Raw genomic sequence first — 25,073 nt, forward strand, 5'->3', positions numbered from 1 at the left:
ACCCCCCCTCAGTCCCCGTCATCCTAGGCTTGGACAGAGAGAGGTCAGAGGTCAGGGCAGGCAGAGTGTTGAGGTTGGTGTGTGTGTCGCAGGGAGGAAACCCTCTGGCCAACCTGCACTGGACCAAGGTACACACACACACACACACACACACACACACACACACACACACACACACACGCACGCACGCACGCACGCACACCCACACGCGCACTAGGATTTGAGTCTAGGATGTACAGGCTATGCTACAGACACACGTTTGCTATGGCAAAACGCTGAGGAAAAAGGGTACAGACATTCGACATGTGACATCACTAGACAAACATGATGCTACGTACACACATTTTGCTATGGCAAAACGCTGAGGAAAAAGGCTACAGACACACGCACAGCCACTCTATGGAGCGGTTTACCACCGCTCAAAAATAACTATTGGTGAATGCCCTAGTGTCCACTGTCAGAGTTAAATGACCCTCTCTGTGTGTGTCCTGTCAGAACGGAGCGGTGGTCTCCACCAGCTGGGAGGAGGACACGGACAGCGCCACCTCCAGGAGCGTGCTGTCACTGCAGGTCACCCCACAGGACAACCAGGCTGAGCTGGGCTGTGAGAGCCAGAACCTGGTGTCCCCGTCCCCGATGACACAGAGACGCACGCTGACTGTCCTCTGTAAGACACACACACACAACACACACACACACACACACACACACACACACACACACACACAGAATACAACAGAGTTATAATTCATGTAACATATAATGTAGACACACAGCGCTACAGTACAGCTCATATTATGATGTAGAATATAGATATAATACAACAGGAGTTAGAATTCTTATTATGTAGAATATAATTTAGACACAGAGTTATAATTCATATTATGAATCATGATGTTAGATTATAGATACAATACAACAGAATTATTATTCTTATTATGTAGAATATAATGTAGCCACACATAGCTATAACTCATACTATGATGTTAGATTATAGATATAATACAACAGAATTATTATCTTATTATGTAGAATATAATGTAGCCACACAGAGCTATAACTCATACCTGATGTTAGATTATAGATATAATACAACAGAATTATAATTCCTATTATGTAGAATATAATGTAGACACACATAGCTATAACTCATACTATGATGTTAGATTATAGATATAATACAACAGAATTATAATTCTAATTATGTAGAATATAATGTAGCCACACCGAGCTATAAACACATACTATGATGTTAGATTATAGATATAATACAACAGGAGTTATAATCTTATTATGTAGAATATAATGTAGCCACACCGAGCTATAACTCATACTATGATGTTAGATTATAGATATAATACAACAGAATTATAATTCCTATTATGTAGAATATAATGTAGACACACATAGCTATAACTCATACTATGATGTTAGATTATAGATATAATACAACAGAATTATAATCCTATTATGTAGAATATAATGTAGACACACATAGCTATAACTCATACTATGATGTTAGATTATAGATATAATACAACAGAATTATAATTCTAATTATGTAGAATATAATGTAGACACACATCGCTATAACTCATACTATGATGTTAGATTATAGATATAATACAACAGGAGTTATAATTCTTATTATGTAGAATATAATTCAGACCCACACAGCTATAACTCTAAACTATGATGTTAGATTATAGATATAATACAACAGGAGTTATAATTCTTGTCTCAACTCCAATACCAACACTTAGTGCTGTCGCTGCACAAATCCTAATGCTAATATCATTAACCCATTTAGGTCTAGAATTATTGACTGCTTTAACCAGTGAAAAATAGCAGATATACAAGCTCAGCTCGCTGCGAGCTTGTAGATCTGCTATTTTTGAAAAAAGTCGCGAAAATGTGTGCAAATCTTTGAATATATGTATTTTCAAAGCGAACGTTTGTTACTAAAATTTTGCTTCTGGGGGTGGTCCCTGGAACTAAATATTTTGAGATGGGGGTCCGTGGCCAAATAAATATAATTTTGGGGGTCCTTCACATGAAAAGGTTTGAGAACAACTGACATAGTGGTCTCTCAAGAACAGACTAACTGCAGCTCCATTTAAGTGAAAAGGACCTTTTCTTTGACGATGGCTGGCCAGATTGCTGACATAGAAACACGGGTTTTTGAAAAAATCTTAGAAGGATTCAAAAGACACTTATAGAATGGGGTCAAAAAGCTCGCAGCGCGGCACTCGGTGCCGCGCTGTGAACTTGTATATCTACTATTTTTCAATAGTTAAAGCATAAAATAATAATAACGTGTACCCGTTCTAAATAGGTTAATGAAACTAATGGTGATTAAAGGCTGCGGCGCCGCGGCATATATCACAGACTGGAGCACTTTTATAGCTCCGCTAATTCCGCTTCAAAACCCCCCCACCCCACCCCCGCCCCCTCCAGGCCCTAAAGCTTTGGTGTTGGGAGGACGGTCGGTGATAATAGCCGCGCCAACAGGTCATAATTTATCATATTTTATAATACGTTTCACTGTACTTTCCACCGGAGGTTTGTTCCAGTGACACTTAAACAAATACTGAATTCATATTCTGTGGAACTTTAATGCCTCAGACCATCCTATCCTGGATTTAAATAGCTCTGTATAGTTTTAATGTTAAGGCTGTGCAAATCGTCACTGTCGGGCAAAAACCTCGTATCTACAAGTTTCAAATGTTTTTCGTAAAACAAAGCCCTGCTTCATCATACAAGACTGTCGCACAAGACTAGCGAAAATGGCAGACCTGCAAGCACACAACGGCTCGAGGTGCGTACTATATTGTGTAACGATATAGTAACTGAATCGATTTGAATTTGCAATGATCTATATCGATATGACAAAGCGGAATTTCGTACCGTTTTGTATCGTATCGTTTTGCAATGCAGATAATCGGTATCGAATAGTTTTACAATGCAAATAATGGATTGTATGGAAACTAAGTATTTTGCCTTGTATTTAGCAACTTTAAGAGGGAAACTAAAAAGAGGTGTCTAATTCATTTTTTTTACTAATGCCATTCCATATAGCTACTCTTGGTCTATCGATGAATGTGTGTAATCTCTGTGTTCATGTCAAGGTGCGGATGTCCATATGAGTTGTAATATAATGTCCATGTATTTGCAGTGTTTCCATAATCATAGATTTCCCCCTGCTTTATTGACACGTTTCACGCATATTTAATTTCTTTGCTAAATAGTTACTATATTGATTTTAAATCATTGAATCGAATCGTATCGTATCGCCACGAATGAACCAATATCGTCCATGTATCGTATCGTCAACCATGTATTGTGATGCGTATTGTATCGCTATTAAATGTTACATATGTTACAAATCGTTACACCCCTAATGTACATAGGCCTACAGATACTGTATATATACATACATACTGTATATACAGACATGTACATACTGTACATACAGATATATATACATACATACATACTGTATATACAGTCATGTACATAATGTACATACAGATATACATACATACATACTGTATATACAGTCATGTACATAATGTACATACAGATATACATACATACATACTGTATATACAGACATGTACATACTGTACATAGATATACATACATACATACTGTATATACAGTCATGTACATACTGTACATAAAGATATATTCATACATACTCTACAGTCATGTACAGTACATACATACAGAGATACAGAGACTTCTCAACCCTGAGGCTGCCTGCGTATAATCCTCCTCGAATGTCTCACGAGCACGTTAGCCCTCCCCTCTCCTCCCTGCCACACTACACATGCACTCTGTGTGTGTGTGTGTGTGTGTGTGTGTGTGTGTGTGTGTGTGTGTGTGTGTGTGTGTGTGTGTGTGTGTGTGTGTGTGTGTGTGTGTGTGAGACTGTGTGTGTGTGTGTGTGTGTGTGTGTGTGTGCGTGCGTGCGTGCGTGCGAGAGAGAGAGTCATACGTCTTAATCCACTTACACATCCATCCAGCAGGTGATTTACATACATGATCCTCTACTGTAGTGTGCGTCAGCTTTGTGTGTGTATACCCCTGCCCCGGCCGCACGCACGCATGCACGCACGCACGCACGCACGCACGCACGCACATACACACGCACGCACGCACACACACACACGCACATACACACACACACACACACACACACATACACATGCGAACACACAGGGATTTTGTGGAGCTGCAGTGGTTAGCCTGCAGCTATCATACGCTACGCTACCCCCCCCTCGTGAAAAGCTAAAACCTCCGGAGGAAAGGAGTTGCGTCTCAAAGGACTTCTGTCTGTCTCACATTTGTAACTCAAATAATGTCTTTCTCAGCTGGGGTCCCTGGAACAACATGTTTGGAGATGGGGGTCCACGGCAATATTATACATATAATTTATACACTATTATAGTTTATACAATATTATACATATAATTTATACAACATTACACATATAATTGATACAATATTACTGTGTGTGTGTGTGTGTGTGCATGTGTGTGTGTGTGTGTGTGTGTGTGTGTGTGTGTGTGTGTGTGTGTGTGTGTGTGTGTGCGTGCGCGTGTGTGCAGTCGAGCCATCGGAGGTGACCGTCCTGGGCTCCTTCCAGGCCATCGAGGGGAAGGAGGTGACCCTGAGCTGTCACACCAGCTCCAGTAACCCACCCGTCCACGTCCGCTGGTGGCTCGGCTTCAGGGAGCTCAACACCACACTGGTCACCATGGAGGAGGTAACAAAACACTGCATAACACCACCCTGGTCTCTGTGGAGGAGGTAACACCAGTAAGACTCCCTAATCGGGAGATAGGCGACCGTCAGGTCGCAGCGTGATTTTAGGGCAAGATGTGTAGAAGTGTCCAAAAATGTGTTTGAGAAAATCGTCCTGATGCTGGCGCTATATGGGACAGATCCATGTTGATGACATGAGTGTAGACATACTGTGTACCGATTTGCGTGATTTTAGGGTAAAAGCTATAGGAGCAGTGTCCAAAAATGTGTTTTAAGAAATCGGCCTGAAGGTGGCGCTAAATGGGACAGATCCATGTTGATGACATGAGTGTAGACATACTGTAGTGTGTACCGGTTTGTGTGATTTTAGGACAAAATGTGTAGGAGCAGTGTCCAAAAAAGTGTTTTAAAAAATCGGCCTGAAGGTGGCGCTAAATGGGACAGATCCACGTTGATGACATGAGTGTAGTCATACTGTGTACCGATTTGCGTGATTTTTGTAGGAGCTGCGTCTAAAAATGTGTTTTGCAAGAATCGGCCTCATGGTGGCGCTAGAAGAGGGTCATGTGTGAATTGATGGGTGAAGTTGTGGTTTGGCAGGCAAGGAGTGTGTGTGCAAAATTTGGCATGGATCGGGGCAACGGTTGCGGAGATATGAGCAGGGCAAAAGTGTGACGTGTGACGGACAGACAGAGACAGACAGACAGCTGGTTGAGGTTTTGATCGTAAATGCGACCTGACGGTCGCAAAAACACTGCATAACACCTCCCTGGTCACACTGGAGGAGGTAACAAAACACTGCATAACACCCCCCTGGTCACACTGGAGGAGGTAACAAAACACTGCATAACACCCCCCTGGTCACACTGGAGGAGGTAACAAAACACTGCATAACACCCCCCTGCCTCGACACTTCTTCTCCAGCTGTTCCTGGGGCGACCTCGTTTCCTTTTCCCTTGGGGGTTCCATTTCAGGGCTTGTCGGCAGGTTTTCTGAAGGTGTGGCTAATCCACTTTCTTTTTTGGATTTGTGAGTCAATGGGATCCTGGCTTGTTCTTTTCCACAGGTCCACATTGGTCACTTTATCTCTCCACCAGATGTGTAGGTTTCTCCTGAGACAGGTGTTGGTGAATGTTTGCAGCCTGTGTGTTGTGTGTTTTGTTGTCCGCCAAGTCTCCGATCCATACAGCATCACCTGTTTCACACTGGAGTTAAAGATGACGGAGATGTTCATTGAGCTGCTCTTTATGTCGGCATCTGTCCCTCCAGTGTTGTCCACAACACTGCCTAGGTAGGTAATTAAAAGATAACATCTCCTCTAGGGCAGTACTGTTCATAAGGATAGGGTTGGTGGTTTTGGCGTGGATCTTGATCACCTTTGTCTTTGCTATATTGGGAACGAGGTCGAGTTTCATTGCAGCTTGTGAGAGTGTGTCTGTCTTCTCTTGCATTTGTGTCCGTGTATGTGTATGTGAAAGGAGCACTATGCCATACCACCATGGGAATTAGAAATGTGTACTCCTCGGAGCGCAGATCTCCACCAATCCCTAACCTGTATTATGCTTGTGCCCAGTTTTTCAATAGACAGCCAATGACAACGTCAGAATCACCTGAAAATTTCAGGAGATTCTATGACGTTGCTATAATTTCGGCCGTAGGTCGCAGTTTACTGTGAAACCCTGCAGATCCTGTCCGTCAGTGAGTAAGTCAGTAACGCCCGATGTCTAGAAATAATTTGTTTGCAAATCAAGACAGCTGAATATCATCACCTAGATCTCCATATATGGAGCTGACCTCTACATCTGATTCCCAGCCACACTAATAGAATCCCTTTTATGCCCATCAATATTAAGCCCCTATCTGTGAATGCGCATACAATAGAATCCCTTTTAAGCCCATATCTGGGAATGCCCTGCATATATGGACATATTAACCCTTAAGTTCTGTTCAGATTCACTACACCTTCGTTCTGTTCGGGTCATTTTGACCCGGGGGATATTTGGTTTAAAAAAAACAACACTAATATAAATTTTAACTTAACAAATCATCATGATACATTGACTTTGACTCAATACCAAACAATTCATATGATATATATGGTAAATGTTTGCATTTCTGCTTTGCTATATCACATTAAACACTGAAAGAGCTAGGCGTTTTTACTGATTTAGCTGAAATTCATGTAAAAAAAACTACGTTATTTAATACTGGGCAATATTGCTCATGCTTATAGGAAAAAATGAAAATCAGACAATATTTTTATGATTTTTTTTTTTTTTTTTTTAACATGCCCATTAATTGTATACTTGTGGTTCAAGAACAGGACATCATTCTCACATAGAGCTGAACACACATGTGAACACACATGAACGTCACATATTAATATACACTAGGACAGAGGTTTTCAAACACTTTTGTCTCAGGGCACCCCTGTAAACAACATTTTCATCCACAGCACCCCTGAATTACAGTGTTAATTTACAGCACCTTATGTTTATGTAAAATAATGTAAAATTTCCCCTAAGATACAGTACAGTCACAAGGAAAACTTGAGATAAGTGAGGGGTGAGGAGGGGAGGGGTGAGGGTGAGGGGTGAGGAGGGGAGGGGAGGGGTGAGGAGGAAAGGGGTGAGGAGGAGAGGGGGTGAAGGGTGTGGGGGGGTGAGGGCGATAGGAGGGGGGAGGAGGGGGGGAAGGAGGTGACTGTGTGTCTGTGTTAGTATACATGCTTTCTTTTATTTCTGTGCATCTGGGGTGGCGGGGGGGGGGGTTGGGTTGGGTGTTTTGGAGGGGAGGGGGTAAGGGTGAGGTGAGGGGGGTTGGAGGGGGGAGGGGTGGAAGGGGTGGAAGGGTTAGGGGGTGATTGTGTATCTGTGTTTGTACATGATTCCTTGTATTTCTGTGCATCAGGGGAGGCGGGGTTAGGTGTGGGGAGGGGGGGGGGGGGAGGGTTCGGAATGGGGCTTCGGAAGGGGAGTGTTAGAAGTGGGGGTGTCTGTGTGTCTGTGTTTTGGCATAATACTGTGTATTTCTGTGCATCTGTGCTTCCGGGTAAAAATGACCCGAACAGCACTTAAGGTTCAAAAAATATGAGGGGGTGTAGCATGGGTGTAGTGCAAAAATATATTTTTTACATGTTCATCTCAGAAGAATCTTTAAGGCCAGTGAGTTTCAGGTGGAAAAAATTTAAACTTCTACCTTTTTTTTCCAAATGAAAATGTAAAACGGGTCAAAATGACCCGAACAGCACTTAAGGGTTAACCAGTGGGGTTGCCATGACAGTCACACTTGCAATTGTTGCAAATGAATTCCGTCCTTGTCCCTTTTATGCCCATATATGGAGATCCCTGTCCTGATGTCATCAATATCAGGCAATGCCCATATATGGACGCTCCATATATGGCCAAGACAGAATTTGTTTGGTAAGACAGAATTCAGTTCCCAGTGGATTCCACAAGGACACTAAACTGCTCCACAAGGTGCAAGCTGGTATAATGTGTCATTTCTTGTTTAAAAGTAGGAACCTGCAACTCAACTAAGTTATGGTTAGAGTGTAGAGTTCACATAAGAAGAAATGCCACATTCACACCACTAATGCATGGCATTCATTGGCTCCTGTGCAAATGGGTGTTGTTGTGAATGACGTCAACGTTTTGTGATGTGTCTGACATCAGACCAGAGCTCAGAGCTCAGCCTGGATAAGATGCGATGCTTTCTTTAAACATCACATCACACGACCAGCAAAGGAAGACTTTACTGAACATGAGAGGGAGGCCGCTATCTATAAAAGGATTTACAGAGAAAGGAACTAACAGAACAATAAATATGGAGACCTTCAAACTCCATCCAATTTACAGTCCATGTACAGCAACACCTGCTTTGACCACAAACCAGTCTTCCAAGACGCAGGTCTGGCGTTCTGAGTTCGCGTACGCCTTCGCGACTCCGGACGTCCTCCGTGAACACAAGAAGAGGAGCGACAATGTCCTCGACGGTCAAACGCAGCCGACAACACAGCCGAGACAGGGAGACGCAGGCGAATCAACTTACCAAGACCTTGACTCAGCCGTGGGAAGTAAAGACTCTCCCGGTGACTTACACGGGGAAGAAGTGCTCTCATGTAAAGTGTCCGATAATGAGTCTTTCAGTGGGCCGTATTCTCTACAGACTCACATTGGAAAGAAGAAGGCTTTCCACTGTAAACATTGTGGCAAGAGTTTTAGCGCCTCGAGTAATATGAAGAGACACCAGCGCATTCACACGGGAGAAAGACCCTTCCATTGTAACCACTGTGCGAAGAGTTTCAGCGAGTTGAACACGCTGAGGAAGCACATTCACGTTCACACCGGGGAGAAGCCGTACCGCTGTGAACACTGCGACAAGGGCTTCAGTCAGTCGGGTAGTCTGAAGAACCACCAGCGTATCCACACAGGAGAAAGACCTTTCCATTGTACCCACTGTGACAAGAGTTTCAGGGAGTCAACCGCTCTGCTGAAGCACTGTCGCGTCCACACCGGGGAGAAACCCTACCGCTGTAAGCAGTGCGAAAAGAGTTTCAGTGTGTCCGCGAGTCTGCGGAAACACCAGCTCCTCCACACCAGAGAAAAAACATTCCACTGTACGAGTTGCGAGAAGAGCTTCAATCGGCCGGATCACCTGAAGTCACACCAGCGCGTCCACACTGGAGAACAACAGGAACTTCTTCGTTCGCTTGTTCACCTCTCCGGAGAATCGCCTTATCGAGACCTCGACTCGGCCACGGGAGGTAAAGACTCGTCCGCTGACTTAGACAGGGAAGAAGAGCTCTCATGTAAATCTTACAACAAGTCTTTCAGTGGGTCGGATTCTCCGGAGAAACTAGAGCTATCTTTCGACAAGCACTTCAACGACTTATGCGATCTGAAGACACACCGGCAGGTTCACCACACTGGAGAAAAACAAGACGTTCAATCGCTCGTCCGCCACACAGGAGGAGAAAAACCTTTCCCCTGCGACCGGTGTCACAAGAGATTCACTCTGAAGCACAACCTGACGAAGCACCAACAGAGCCACGTCACCGGAGAAAAACCTTTCCATTGCGAAGAGTGTGGCAAGCGCTTCAACAACCTGCGCAACGTGAAGAAGCACCAGTGGCGCGTTCACACGGGCAAGAGGAACCTCCGCTGCGAACACTGCGACAAGCGTTTCAGCGTGACGGCGAGTCTGAAGAAACACCAGAGACGTGCTCACAACGACGCAGAGACGAAGAAGTCCTTCCTCTGCGAACAGTGCGGCAAGAGTTTTAAGGACTCGGGTAACTTGAAGAGACACCGGCGCGTCCACACGGGAGAAAAACCCTACCGCTGTCAACATTGTGACAAGAGGTTTGGCGAGTTGCGGACTCTAACGACGCACCAGGCCGTCCACACCACCGGGGAGAAACCTTTCTGATCGCTGTGACAAGGGGTTCAAGCGGTTGGATTATCTGAAGTCTCACCAGTGTATCCACGCCTGGGAAAAATGTTTCCACTGTCCACGTTGTGACAGGAGCTTTAGTTTCTTGAGTAATCTGATGAGACACCAGAAGATACTAGACCTTTGAGGCTTCAAGGCTGGGGCTGCGACTCTCTCCGTCACACATGCGTTAAGGGAACATCTCCGAACGCGGAGCCCTTTAACGCCAAGTTTAACTGTATTCCATTCGTTGCAATACATGGTTAAAACTACTTTGACGCGAGTGTTCCTGACTAAACTAACGTCACTGACAGAGCTGCCCATTCAAGGAGACATGCCCATTCAAGGAGATATGCCCATACAAGGAGATATGCACGTGTGTCGTGTTTGATACCATGTGAATTGATGAGCACTGATCACTTCACACGGGTGTGATTTTATTTCATTTGTATTATTCTTTTTTTCTATCTGTGTGTGCGTGCGTGCGTGCGTGCGTGCGTGCGTGCGTGCGAGAGTGAGTGAGTGCTAATGTGATCAGAGCAGAGAGGTAAAAGCTGACATGGGAGTAGAGTGTTAAATTAAATGCACTCTTTATTCATCAGCAGCAGTGACCTGTTCCGTTTGATCTGCTGGATGTTTTCATGTGTTTCATGTGTTTGATGTGTTCCTACAGCCAGGCTGTTAGCTGCTCTACGCACAGATTAATGAGCAGCGGCGTCTCGCACAGAGAATAGAGCATCGCAGTGGGCGTGGTTTACTGGTGCCACTTAAAAATCTCCCGTTCATTTTCCGTTCATAGACGAAAATATTTATAACAATTATGTTGAGCCTAGAACCAAGCCATCCAGGATTGCAGTGAATCATGACCATACAACCTTTGTTTCTATGAAAAGAACATTTTGAAAATCGCTAAACAAGTATAAAATGTATTAAATGTAGTATATCAAATAATGTAATATTAATATGTTTTCACATAGGATCAAATGTTGTATGGTCATGATTCACAGCAATTCTAATTGTCATAAATATATATTTATTTTTTATTTATTTACGAAACACCATGTATGGGCATAAAGATCTTTGGGCACTCCAACATGGAACACCATATATGGGCATAACGATCTGCCCAAACGGGCACTCCAACATTACTTCTGAGACCCCTACATTCAATCCCTCAGATACTGAGGGATTGAATGGGAAATGCCATGGGTGCTTAAAGTGGGTGCTTAAAGTTAAATATTGAAATATTTCTATATTACTACAAAGGATTTCATGTGGGTGGTGTTGTTATTTATGGTGATGCCACCAAGAACCTCATTGGCTAAGGGCCCTGCCTTTGTACTGTCCGACAGTTTTGAGGAAATTAACCTTACTATATAAATATTTGGGAGAACATACTGGTCTCGCTTTCAGCAAGACCACAATAATAAAGAAAAAATACAAAAACAGGGCATTAGACGTGAACCGCATTCACAGGTGGTTTGAGACGTGTCTCAGTCTGGACACCAGGCCTAGAATTTCGTCAGTTTAGGGGCAAGGCCAATTGGCCTTTGGTGTTGTCAGATTTTTGAGGGCACAAAGGCCAAGTGCCAGGGCAGGAAGGCCATCATTAAAACAATGATTTTAAGTCCACGCCACAGTCATAATTAATTTAGCTTAAACGTTAAGGTTTAATGTAATACCTTTCAATTAAATAAATATCAAGAACCTGTTTATTTCTGTTTTGCCATGTGCAGTGGTTTAAAGTAACTAAGTACATTTACTTAAGTATTGAACTTAATTGTTTATTGTAATTTTGAGTATTTCTAACACTTACTTGAGTTACTTCTACTCCACTACATCTCGGCTCCAAATATTGTACTTTTACTCCACTACAATTATTTGAAATCTTTAGTTACCAGTTACTTTGCATATATAAATTATAATATTATTAAACATACATGAACCACTTTAGCCCTATTTAGGCTATTTGAAAATAATCAAGCTTGTAGAAAAAATAGCAGATCTACAAGCCCAAGATGTGTCGCATAACTATGCGTTGTGAGCTTGTAGATCTGCTATTTTCAAACATGTTGTACTTTTACTTTTGGTACTTTAAGTACATTTTGATACCAATACTTTTGTACTTTTACTCAAGTATATTTTGAATTTGAGGACTTTACTTGCAACGGAAGTATTTCTACATTGCAGTAGGCTATTGATACTTTTACTTGAGTAAAACATTTGAGTACTTTTTCCCACCACTGGCCATGTGCACGCACGCACACACGCACACAAACTCCTCCCTCCCGTTCGCGGAGTGATCCCTTTCTGAACAATAATGTACTTTCTGACAGCTCAGCCTCTCGTGGAAAGATTAGCTTTTGGTTCCCTTGTATGGCATTTTGGTTGTTGTCCGGAGCTCAGCAGAGCTCCGTTTGAAGCCATTCGTTCGCACATTCGGATTTATTCAACAGGCTGCGTTAGATAAAACTCCCGTTTAGCCCGGTGATGTTTTTGTGTTGTAACTTGTATAAACACTGTGTAGCGGGACTCCGTCGGCTCCACTAAGCGGCGGCTGCTACTACGAGCGTAAATGGAATCTACTACTGGTCATGTGCGCAGCTCAACCAACCACGCACTGCTGTTACCGTAATGACTGGAAAATCGCGCAGAGGAAAAAACGGTAAAAAGCAGTTAATGGACTGCTGTGGGCGCCAGGGCACCACGGCCACTGTGGCCGTTTGGGCATGTCATTTTTCGAGGGGCACACGGCCAAAGAGAGGGGCAACGACGGCCATGGCCGTCGTGGCCGCCGTGAATTTCCTGCCCTGCTGGACACTGAAGCCTGTCTTATTCTTAGTTCTAAGGCGGTAGGATTATCCGTATCCGGAGAATCACATGTATCCGGGTATGATCAGTCGGTAAAGGGCTCTCGCCATTGGACCACAGGGTCATCTGTTCGTTCTCGGGCACCGCCAACTTAGCGATTATGTATCATAGCTTGGGTGCGCATTGTGACAGGTACAGACGTGTTACTGGCTGATACCGACAATAAGCCACACCCGACCGACCTGTTGGTGTCGCTTGAGAATAAGCTGATCTGTGGGGTGCCTGCTGGCCTACTGGTCCAGGCGCTTACCACCTTGGCATTGCAACATAGGCATGGATGCCTGGCGGCGTCACCGGTTCGATTCCCAATCTGGACGACCGTTGCCGCATGTCACTCCCCATCTCTCCCCCCATTTCCTGTCAGTCTACTGTCCTATCAATAAAGGCATAAAATCCCAAAAACAAATCTTTAATAAAAAAGAAGAAGAAAATTAGCCGATCTGCAAGTTCACAACGTGCCACAATGTCACCCCAGCGTCTGTATCAGCTATTTCCGGAGATGTCTGAATACACAGCTCTAATATGATGATGACTTGCAAACAGCAGAGGGTAGATTTGATCTCTCTCTCTCTCTCTCTCTCTCTCTCTCTCTCTCTCTCTCTCTCTCTCCCTCCTCCCCCCTCACCCACAGGGTGCCCACGGGGGGATGATCAGCACGTCCAACCTCACCCATCGGGTGTCGCGGGAGGAGGACGGGCTGCCGCTGACCTGCGAGGCCTTCAACAAGGGCACCCGCTTCTCCAAGAGCCAGACCACGCCCCTGAGCGTCTACTGTGAGTCTGACCACACCCCTTTAGACCACACCCCTATAGACCACGCCCCTGAGTGTCTACTGTGAGTCTGACCCGCTTTAGACCACTCCCCTTTAGACCACGCCCCTTTAGACCACCATCAGGTGCACACCCCTTAACTCATTTGCTGCTATATGCACGCATGCATATGCACGATCTGTACGTGACTCATCTAGTAGACGTGTAGACTCGGTGACAGCTTTCGAATAAAAAAAACCCCATTGAAATAGACATATCCGTTGCCACGCTGTATCCCTGCTGTATCCACCAGTGTTTACATAAAAAAACATTGGAAACAGCCAGCTGTGCGCTATGGTAACACGTGGACACGTTCGCGCACATAGCAGACGATATGTGCGCAGATCATATGCCAGGCGGGTAAAAGAATCAAACAGCTACAAAATAAAAAAAACCTGTGTGAAAAAATACCATTCTTTGGCCGTGCAGTCAGCTCACTTTACAGTGAAAAGCTATGCGAACGGAGCTGCGATTGGACCTCAGACCGGATATGGAAATCTAGATCCGGTCCAAACGGGAAATATGACCGGATACAGTTAGGAGGCGGGCCTAAAGAGCCAGAATCGGCTATAATCAGCGACCATACTTTTAATCGTTTCATAATGATTAAAGCTAATTAAATCTTCGGGCTCCTCGGGCATCGCAGAGTGGTACAGCGGGAAATCTCCGGTTTCGACGGGGATCGCAGGAAATGAGTTAAGTTAAGTGTCTACTAGTGATTGTTGAGTTGGGTTCCTTGGATTTTGTCATATTGACTGTAAATGGTGGTTGCACACTGCTGTGTTTTTTTGTTGCGTTTTGAAAATCCGAAGTCCCAAAAAAAAAAGGAAAAAAAAAAAAAACTCAGGCCAAGGAGGGAGAGAGAGAGAAAGCGACCCAATGGCGACAGCGACAGAAACTCTGGGAAAAAAATCAACCCTGGTCCGGAAAAAGAATATTACGCACACGGCAGTGTGCAAACATGATTGACATGATCCAAAATTCGTTCCGATATTCGGCCGGGAAAAAAAGCGCAGCAGCGTGCGAAGACTTTAACGTGGACACAGTGCTAAATGAGCGGACCATGCCTCTCTGACACAGACCCTCCTCAGAAGGTGTGGTTGGACGGCCCACCAGAAGGGGGCGCCCTGCGCTCAGGGACCACCGTCCACCTGGTGTGTTTCTCTACGGGAGGAAACCCCACCGGGACGCTGAGCTGGTTCAAGGTGGGTCATGTTCAGTGGGGGAAAAACAACTGACATTTTTTGAAGCGGTGAAAGCCGCTTCCAACGTATAGCTTTGTCTGTCCCGTACATGTCCCGTGCATGAGAGAGTGTGCTTGAGGATTGGTCAAGCTTCACATGACAATTTGGCCCTCCAGACAAAATCATTCATTCGTTCTGAATTCATAAAAATATAGAACTAATATAGCACAGAATGTATATAGAACACAGATTTCATAGCTCTAGAACACATAGAATTAAAATTCACCGCTTCACTTCGAACCGAGGTTTGATTTTTTACTTGAGTAAAAGTATCAATACTGCCATGTAGAAATACTCCCTTACAAGTAGAAGTCTGTAATTAAAAATGTACCTGAGTAAAAGTACGAAAGTATTGGCATCAAAATGTCATTAATGTACCAAAAGTAAAAGTACAAAAATGTTTGAAAATAGCAGATCTACAAGCTCACAACGCGTCGCGATGCGACGCGTTGTGAGCTTGTAGGTCGGCTATTTTCAAATATCCTTGGTATAAAATAGGGCTAAAGTGGATTAATTTATGTTTTATAATATTATAATGTATATCTGCGAAGTAACTAGTAACTAAAGTTTTCAAATAACTGTAGTAGAGTAAAAGTACAATATTTGGATCTGAGTTGTAGTGGAGTGGAAGTAAAAGTATAGGAAATGTGAAATACTCAAGTAAAATACAATTACCTCAAAAGTGTACTTGAGTAAATGTGCTTAGTTACTTTACACCACTGGTCATGTTTTTACTGTATAGTGCAGGCACGTGCACACATAGACATCAAAGGGGGCTTGACCCTTTTATCCGTCTGTAAAAAGTGCCCTGTCCAGACCATGAATGCAGTTTTTTACTATGGTGAAAGAAATGCAAATGCCCTCTTTCCATGCCTGAAGGCAGCATTCAAGAGAATTGCCTTGTCCAAACTCTCCTGAACTTGAACGCAGCATCTTATGTAGAAAGAATTGCCCTCTTTGTGTAGAAATCCATGCTGTTACACCACATCTCCAGTATTGACTTGATTATGCTTAGTTCAGTGTGGTATCAAGCACCGAAAATAGCCGACCTCCAAGCTCACGAGCTTGGAGGTCTGCTATTTTTGATATTTCCACCAAAAGGCCCTTTGAGAAATGTCCGCCCCTGCCTCTCTAACATTCTCTGTACGTCCCTGGTATAATGTGTTGTATAATGTGTTTCTCCACCGGGACATGAGCTGGTTCAAGGTGGGTCACACATGTGGTTTTACTGTATGATGGAAGACTTGATACAATTAAAGGACAACTTTAGTTTTTTACAACAAGGGTTCATATTTTAGATTGTAATTAAAGAATATAAAAGATGGGTGTTAAAATTATTTCATTTACTTATTTCTATTGTTTTAGAGATTGTTATTTCAGTGGTTGGGGGCATGCGTACATGTGGCTAAATATGTCATTTTACACAATAAACCCATTCCCAAGATACAACGCAACCTTTCATGGTTGGATGTGACTTATGGGGGCTAGAAGTGTTACTGTAAATAGCAATAAAGAAACTGCTGGCTGCCTGGCTTATTGTGTCTAAAAAGACATATTTGTCTTGTACGCATGCCCCCATGCGTACGCATGCCCCACATTTTAGCACGGTAAACACAATAAAACAATAGAACGAAGCAAATGAAAATATTTTAACACTCACTTTTTCTTTTCTCTAATTACAATCTAAAATATGAAGCCTTATTGTAAAAACAACAAAGTTGTCCTTTAAGCAATATTACACGAGAGGGTGTGGGCGATCACGCCATAAGCAGCGCAGAAGTTATCCCTTAAAAAAAACAAAATAAAAACACGTCAGCGTCACCCCGTCATAATTCCCATCTATCTATGGAATCTATATCTAAAGTGTCACTGCGAGAACATCTGCAGGAACACAAAAGGTAAAAATCACACTCGTGTGAACTGAGCGGTGGAGGCTGCGTGTGTGTGTGTGTGTGTGTGTGTGTGTGTGTGTGTGTGTGTGTGTGTGTGTGTGTGTGTGTGTGTGTGTGTGTGTGTGTGTGTGTGTGTGTGTGTGTGTGTGTGTGTGTGTGTGTGTGTGTGTGTGTGTGTGTGTGTGTGTGTGTGCGGGCGTGAATGTGAGTGTGAATGTGTGTGAGTGTGCCTGGCCTCAGTGGCCTGAACAACAGCGCCCCTCCCTTAACATGTGTGGTCAAAAAAGGTACTTCAGGCTACAGACAGACAGACAGACAGACACACACACACGGACGGATACACACACGGCCACGCTATGGAGACGGTGTGACCACCGCTCAAAAATACATCAAGCCAGGACCAAGTGTGGAGAAGAGGTTGGTGAGTTGCTGAGACGAAGGAGAGCTCCAGGCAGGAATAACCCCACAGTACTGGAGAACTCTACGCACCTGTGTCACCTCAAGACCTCAGGAGGGACCCACCCAATACCTCCCCAGAGGAGCCTCTTGTGGGGAAAAGAAAATAGAGCAGGAGAGGGGAGTTTAGCCTTGGTCAGGAGGAGGAGATGGGCAGTGATTTGGCCACCACTGCCGACCCGGCCATCAGGAGGGTGTAGCGGTTCATGGGTCGAAACACCTGATGATCGATGGTTACCGCCTGAAGACATCAAGTTCTCCTGACCAAGGCTACGTTCACCAAACGTGAATGGAGGAGAAGCATCGTTAGATATAATCGAAAGCATTTTAACACTTGATATTTGTTGTGTTTTCATCTTTAAGCCCATAGATGATAACCTAAATAATATTGTCTTTGCGTGTCTGTTTGCGTGCATGGTTGCGTGCGTGCATACGCTCTTGTGATTGTGTGTGTGTGCATGTGTGCGTGTGTGTGTGTGTGTGATTGTGTGTGTGTGCATGTGTGTGCGTGTGCGTGTGTGTGTCCAGGATGGTCGTGCGGTCCCCTCGGCGCTCCCCCAGGTGTCCTTCGATAAGGGCGTGTCCAGAGAGCTGCTCGTGGCGCTGCAGCCCAGCGACAACATGGCGGCGTACCGCTGCGACGCCAAGAACGAGGCGCGCAAGGTCCTGTCAGCTCACACCAAGATGAGCGTGCTCTGTGAGTCCTGTTTAGTACCCTGTAAGGTCCTGTCAGCTCACACCAAGATGAGCGTGCTCTGTGAGTCCTGTTTAGTACCCTGTAAGGTCCTGTCAGCTCACACCAAGATGAGCGTGCTCTGTGAGTCCTGTTTAGTACCCTGTAAGGTCCTGACAGCTCACACCAAGATGAGCGTGCTCTGTGAGTCCTGTTTAGTACCCTGTAAGGTCCTGTCAGCTCACACCAAGATGAGCGTGCTCTGTGAGTCCTGTTTAGTACCCTGTAAGGTCCTGACAGCTCACACCAAGATGAGCGTGCTCTGTGAGTCCTGTTTAGTACCCTGTAAGGTCCTGACAGCTCACACCAAGATGAGCGTGCTCTGTGAGTCCTGTTTAGTACCCTGTAAGGTCCTGTCAGCTCACACCAAGATGAGCGTGCTCTGTGAGTCCTGTTTAGTACCCTGTAAGGTCCTGACAGCTCACACCAAGATGAGCGTGCTCTGTGAGTCCTGTTTAGTACCCTGTAAGGTCCTGTCAGCTCACACCAAGATGAGCGTGCTCTGAGAGTCCTGTTTAGTACCCTGTAAGGTCCTGTCAGCTCACACCAAGATGAGCGTGCTCTGTGAGTCCTGCTTAGTACCCTGTAAGGTCCTGACAGATCAGTGTGAGTCCTGCTTAACCCATTCAGAACGGGTACACATTATTGTGTATTATTATTTTATGCTTTAACGATTGAAAAACAGCAGATATACAAGCTCACAGCGCGGCACCGAGTGCCGCGCTGCGAGCTTGTAGATCTGCTATTTTTGAAAAGTTGTGAAAATTTGAATTTTGACCCGATTCTATAAGTGTCTTTTGAATCCTTCTAAGGTTTTTTGAAAAACCTATGTTTCTATGTCAGCAATCTGACCAGCCATCGTCAAAGAAAATGTCCTTTTCACTTAACTGGACCTCAGTTAGTCTGTTCTTGAGAGACTACTATGTTAGTGGTTCTCAAACCTTTTCATGTGAAGGACCCCAAAATGATATTTATTTGGCCACGGACCCCCATCTCAAAATATTTAGTTCCAGGGACCCCCCAGAAGCAAAATTTGAGTTAGAAACCTTCGCTTTAAAAATACATAATATTCAAAGATTTGCACATTTTCACAACTTTTTCAAAAAATAGCAGATCTACAAGCTTGCAGCGCGGCACTGGGTGCCGCGCTGTGAGCTTGTATATCTGCTATTTTTCAATAGTTAAAGCATTCAATAATGCCAGGCCTAAATGGGTGTTAATACCCTTTAAGGTCCTGACAGATCAGTGTGAGTCCTGCTTACACCCTGTAAGGTCCTGACAGGTCCTGGTAGTAGTGGGGATCCCTGTTTCATCTCTCTCAGCTATGGGGTCGTTGGCCTGAAAAAACATTGAAGACCCCTGCTTGATTGTATATCTAATAATGAAAATAATAGAAGATCTATAACCTGACCGCGCATCACATTGTGACACGCTGTGAGCTTGTAGATTTATCATAATGTGTATTTCTTGTATTATCTTTATTCCTATGTTTGTCAAAAATGTTCTCCCCTATGGCACGGCTAGAATGGGGACAAAAGAAAATCACGATTTTTCAAAAAATAGCAGATCTACAAGCTCGCAGCGCGGCACTCGGTGCTGCGCTGCGAGCTTGTGGATCTGCTATTTATTTATTTTGATAGTTAAAAGCTTAAAATAATGGTTAAAGTGGTCCCAGGTATAAATGGGTTAATTAATTTGCTGAAAGCGCTACAAAGGAAGTCCACGTCCGCTCAGCAGCAGCTAGCTAGTCACGCTGCGGCTAATTAGACTTAGCGCTGCATGCTGTTCAGCCTTGAACCGTTTCAGTGTTTCTGACGCACGCAAAGCGTTTGAACGTTGAGTAAAAAACAGCCTGGCCAGATATAGACTGTTTATGTCTTTATAGTTTCTGTTTCTAATCCCTGCGTTGTTGCTGTGTTTGATCCTCCGTGGTTCCGGTCCTGGATTTTCAGAACTCTCAGAAACAAAGATACAGTAAACCATATCTTAACAGGGGCTGGAACTCGGTTAAAAAAATCCAAATCGAAGGACTTGAAATTAATCACATGTTTAATCACAAATACATATTTTACCTGAGAAGTTATTTTATTCGGGTGGCCTACACATTATTGTGTATCATTATTTTATGCTTTAATTATTGAAAAATAGCAGATATACAAGCTCGCAGCACGGCACCAAGTGCCACGCTGCGAGCTTGTAGATCTGCTATTTTTGAAAAATTATGAAAATTAGAATTTTGACCCGATTCTATAAGTGTCTTTTGAATCCTTCCAAGGTTTTTTGAAAAAACCTATATGTCAGCAATCTGGCCAGCCATCGTCAAAGAAAAGGTCCTTTTCACTTAAATGGAGCTCAGGTAGTCTGTTCTTGGGAGACTACTATGTCAGTGTTCTCAAACTTTTTCATGTGAAGGACCCCCAAAATGATATTTATTTGGCCACGGACCCCCATCTGAAAATATCTAGTTCCAGGGACCACCCCCAGAAGCAAAATTTGAGTTACAAACGTTGGCTTAAAAAAGACTAAAGATTTTCACACATTTTCACAACCTTTCAAAAATAGCAGATATACAAGCTCGCAGCGCGGCACTCGGTGCCGCGCTGCGAGCTTGTAGATCTGCTATTTTTCAATAGTTAAAGCATTCAATAATCCTAGGCCTAAATGGGTTAAATTAAAACGCACATTGGTTGTAGGAGTGAGTTTTTTAAATCAAACTTTCTCATCCATTGGGCCGCGCGAATAACAGATCTGATCGGTGCCTTCTCCCATTGCATGCACTGGAATTATTTGGAGAGTTGGTTGAAAAAAAAAGAAAGAAAAAAAAACAGGAATCAAAGCAGAAAAAGAACCAGTGGGGGGAAAAACACATCACCATCCACTCCCTGTTTATTTTTTCCACACAATCCTCCATTTCTCTGCATCCGTGTCTGGCTAAAACAGTGCATTCTTCAATGGCCGCTAACTATGAATTGCAATGATGGCCAAATGATGTTAAAGGGGTACTATCACCTAAAGGGGTTGAGGGGCAGATGTTCTCATGGTTCCTCTGTAGACCCAGTGGTCAGTGTGATGTTAACTATGTTCCTCCATGGACCCTCAGACCCAGCGGTCAGCGTCCACATCGTGGTGCGTCAGAAGGAGCTCCGAGGAGGTCAGAACCTCAGCATGGAGTGTGTGAGTGGCAGCAGCAACCCCAAGGCTGAGCTGTCCTGGAGCCTGGGAGCTGGCAGGTCTGGACACACACACACACACACACACACACACACACACACACGCTCACGCACACACACACACACACACACACACACACGCACACACAGGCACGCACGCACATTTGCTACATTTCAAATATAAATATTATACTTTTGACTCCATTAGTCCCATCCTCCATCACTCGCCTTCTTGTGTAATATTGCTAAAATATATTGTTTTTAAGTTTGGGTCCCTAGGGTCACTTCTAGGGACCCAAACTTAAACACAATATATTTTAGCAATATTACACAAGAAGGCGAGTGCCGAAGGCAGCGCAAAAGTGCCAATAATCACGATAACACACACCTTCAAGTGTGTAGTATTGCGATTATAACAGTTACCCTTAAAAAAAAAAACACATGTCAACTTCATTTCGTTATAATTAAGATATTCGATAGAAATGTGTACATCTTTAATGCCACATTTAGCTACTATGTCCCTGAACTTCACATGAAACTGCTAGCGTAGCCGCTTACAAGGCATCGCCTACGGAAACAATGTCAGTGAGCCATCAGCTTTCTTTGTGACCGGCGCAGCTGATTTGCTCAATATCACCACGGGTAGAGAGCTATTTCAGCCAATCGGATTGCCTCGTCGGAGCTACCTGTTGTATAATATTAATTAACCAGGGACATGCTGGGCCTCTGATTCAGCCCGGGAAAAAGAGTTGGAGAGGCCCTCATTGGGTGCTATAGAGAGAGATCTCTCTCCATAGCGCTGCTGCTACTCAAAGATTTGCCATTTCAGATCATGACAAGTGACAAGCCAGTGGGCCAATTACATGAGTTATATTTCGTCGTTGTCGGGTGGAAACCTTGTATGTCCGAAACCGTTTGTTTTGTATTTATCATTTAAAAAATTAATTAAACTAGTGAAAACAGCCGATCTACGTGCAAGGCGTTGTGTGCTTGTAGGGTGCGAGGCGTTGTGTGCTTGTAGATCTGCTGTTTTCACAACTTTTGTGCGACGGCCTTGTATGATGAAGCAGGGCTTTGCTTTGCAAAAAAAATTACACATTTGAAACTTGGAGATTTCAAGGTTTGTGCCCGACAGTGACGATTTACTTTGTTGGCCGCCCAGCCCCCAAAATGGAACGAAGGCCGACATTTTATTTTGATTTTTTTCCTAATGGCCGGCTTGGACCGGCCGGGAATGAACTGGCCGTTCGGGAGTTGATCCGCTTTTCCCAATGGCCAGCACGTCCCTGTAATTAACCACTTACTGTAAGTCCTATTTCAAATACAAAGATAAAATCTATTATTTTATTCCAATAGATTTAGTTTTTGATGAAATCAGTGAGTTCAATTAACCATATGGGGAGTTTGTTTGTGTACCAGGTTGAAAGGGGCGGAGCTTCCTCCCAGAAAGGCGCAGTTCGGAGGCGTTTCGGTGCGTAGCGTCGCCACCTTGCCGCTGACCTCTGCACACCATAACCAGCGGGTCATCTGCCAGGCATACACCCCCCTACTGGCGGAGGGGAGTAGTACATACTACCAACTCAATGTACTGTGTAAGTATAATTATACACCCCTACTGGCCGAGGGCAGTAGTACATACTACCAACTCAATGTACTGTGTAAGTATAATTATACACCCCCTGCTGGCCGAGGGCAGTAGTACATACTACCAACTCGAGAGCCGCTTCCCAATTCAGAGTGTGCACCCTTCGTAGTGTAGCCCTAGCTAGGGTAGTGCTAGCCTCGCAGGCCATCCCGAGCTACGTCATCACCAATGTGCTTCCTTTCTCGGTCTGGTGGTCCTCCCATAGAGTCTCCTTATGAGAACTTACGTTCTAATTTCCAATCAAATGGCTGCATTTAGAGCAACCCGCCTCACACCGCTCCTGATTGGTCGAGCGGCTGCTGCAGCTCTCACATTTTGTAAACAAACATGGTGGTCCCCATGCCCGACTCGAGTTCACAAATCGCAAATAAAAGCTGCATTAAGCGAAGTTTTGAAAATTATGCAAATTGCTCAACAACCCTTACTCAACATTTTTAACATAAAACCTTGGTGTACTCAATATGCCAGGGTTCATTCTGGCAAGTGGATTAAAAGGCTTTATTGTATTTGTTTACCTTGCATGTCTGGTTACATTTGGTAATGTGAAATAAGGTGTATTGTTCAGAGCACACACACCTGACAAAAGAGCATTGAAAAGAGCATTGATGCTCACAACGCCTCGCGTTGCGAGGCGTTGTGAGAACCTGCAAATATGTTTATTTTTGGGGTCACGGCCTAAAAAGGTTTGAGAACCCCTGGTATAGAGCATTAACGAATTCATCCACCAGGGGCATTGACAACTCATTCTTATGACTTCCTATATCTCACCAAGCTTTATAAACTATATATTTGTTTAAAGAAAAAAACAATAAAAAAATTAAAATAAACGAATATTCCACTTTGGTGAACAACATCGAATAGTGACTTTGATATTCAAATATTTGAATATTCAAATATTCGGTGAATGCCCTAGTATTGATTTAAATGGAGAATAACAACTGACCCTGAGGCACAACGAGCCCCGCTCTCCCCTAAAGAAAGTCACCTTGTTTTATTACAGACTGAGGTGCAGTTCAGTTTAGTCTGGTCTATAGTTTCTTTTATTTTTATTGCCACAGTGTGTAAAAACACTGTAAAGGTTCCACTGTAGCTGTAAGGATAATTCAACCTTTTTAAAGTTACTGCTCCATTTATTTTCATCTTCAATTACTCAGAAAATAAACGCTGTATCTGGAGCTAGAAGAGGGCTTTTAAAATTAATGACACGGAGAGTTTTAGCTCACGTTGACAAAATAAAAAGTTCAGATTCATTCTGTAAGCTTTATTGAATACGGACAGAACTAACGGAACGCAATATGTGAAAAATAAAAAAGCAATTTGGGGTAAAAACGGAGGAGGTTAACCCATTTAGAACGGGTACACATTTTGTGTATCATTAGTTTATGCTTTAACTATTGAAAAATAGCAGATATAGAAGCTCACAGCGCGGCACCGAGTGCCGCGTTGCGAGCTTGTAGATCTGCTATTTTTGAAAAATCGTGAAGATTAGAATTTTGACCCGATTCTATGAGTGTCTTTTCAATCCTTCTAAGATTTTTTGAAAAACGTATGTTTCTATGTCAGCAATCTGGCCAGCCATCGTCAAAGAAAAGGTCCTTTTCACTTAACTGGAGCTCAGTTAGCCTGTTCTTGAGGTTCAAGGTTGTACTTTATTGTTACGTCTTTTGTACAGGTACATAAGAGTAAAATTTGTTTTTGTTTGGCATCCTTCAGACAATGCAGTCGTATATCAAAAGAACAATATAATAACAGCAAACCACATCTAATAATAATAATAATAATAATAATCTAAAAAGGTGTAAATAATAGTAAGACGTAAAAATGAAAAAAGAAATAAGGGAGTGCAAAAGGCAAAAAGAGCAACAGGAAAAGAAAAGAGCATCCTCAATTGTACATGTGCAAAAAGTTTGGCATATTCTATACGCCAACAGCATATTTTTCCAGTAGTTGCTACTGTACTGTACTTAACTTTTGTAAACATCTTCACAGTGTTCTATGTGCAACAGATACTACTAACAGAGAGACTACTATGTCAGTGGTTCTCATACTT

At 43.6% G+C, this 25,073-nt stretch overlaps 1 protein-coding gene across 1 annotated transcript in view; it reads left to right on the forward strand.

Annotated features, from left to right (window-relative positions):
* nphs1 (NPHS1 adhesion molecule, nephrin) overlaps positions 1-25,073 on the forward strand; it is a gene marked incomplete at both ends in the record, with an annotated part of 157,936 nt that overhangs the window by 59,867 nt on the left and 72,996 nt on the right. The window contains 8 exons of the mRNA XM_080744253.1: positions 13-128; positions 496-667; positions 4,614-4,771; positions 13,706-13,847; positions 14,964-15,088; positions 18,004-18,652; positions 21,309-21,438; positions 22,798-22,970. Coding sequence (XP_080600379.1) covers positions 13-128; positions 496-667; positions 4,614-4,771; positions 13,706-13,847; positions 14,964-15,088; positions 18,004-18,652; positions 21,309-21,438; positions 22,798-22,970 — 1,665 coding nt within the window. The remainder of the gene's footprint in view (positions 1-12; positions 129-495; positions 668-4,613; positions 4,772-13,705; positions 13,848-14,963; positions 15,089-18,003; positions 18,653-21,308; positions 21,439-22,797; positions 22,971-25,073) is intronic.

This window comes from Nannobrachium achirus (genome assembly GCF_963921795.1).
Source record: "Nannobrachium achirus genome assembly, chromosome: 2".
In the NCBI taxonomy this organism is placed as follows: Eukaryota; Metazoa; Chordata; class Actinopteri; order Myctophiformes; family Myctophidae; genus Nannobrachium; species Nannobrachium achirus.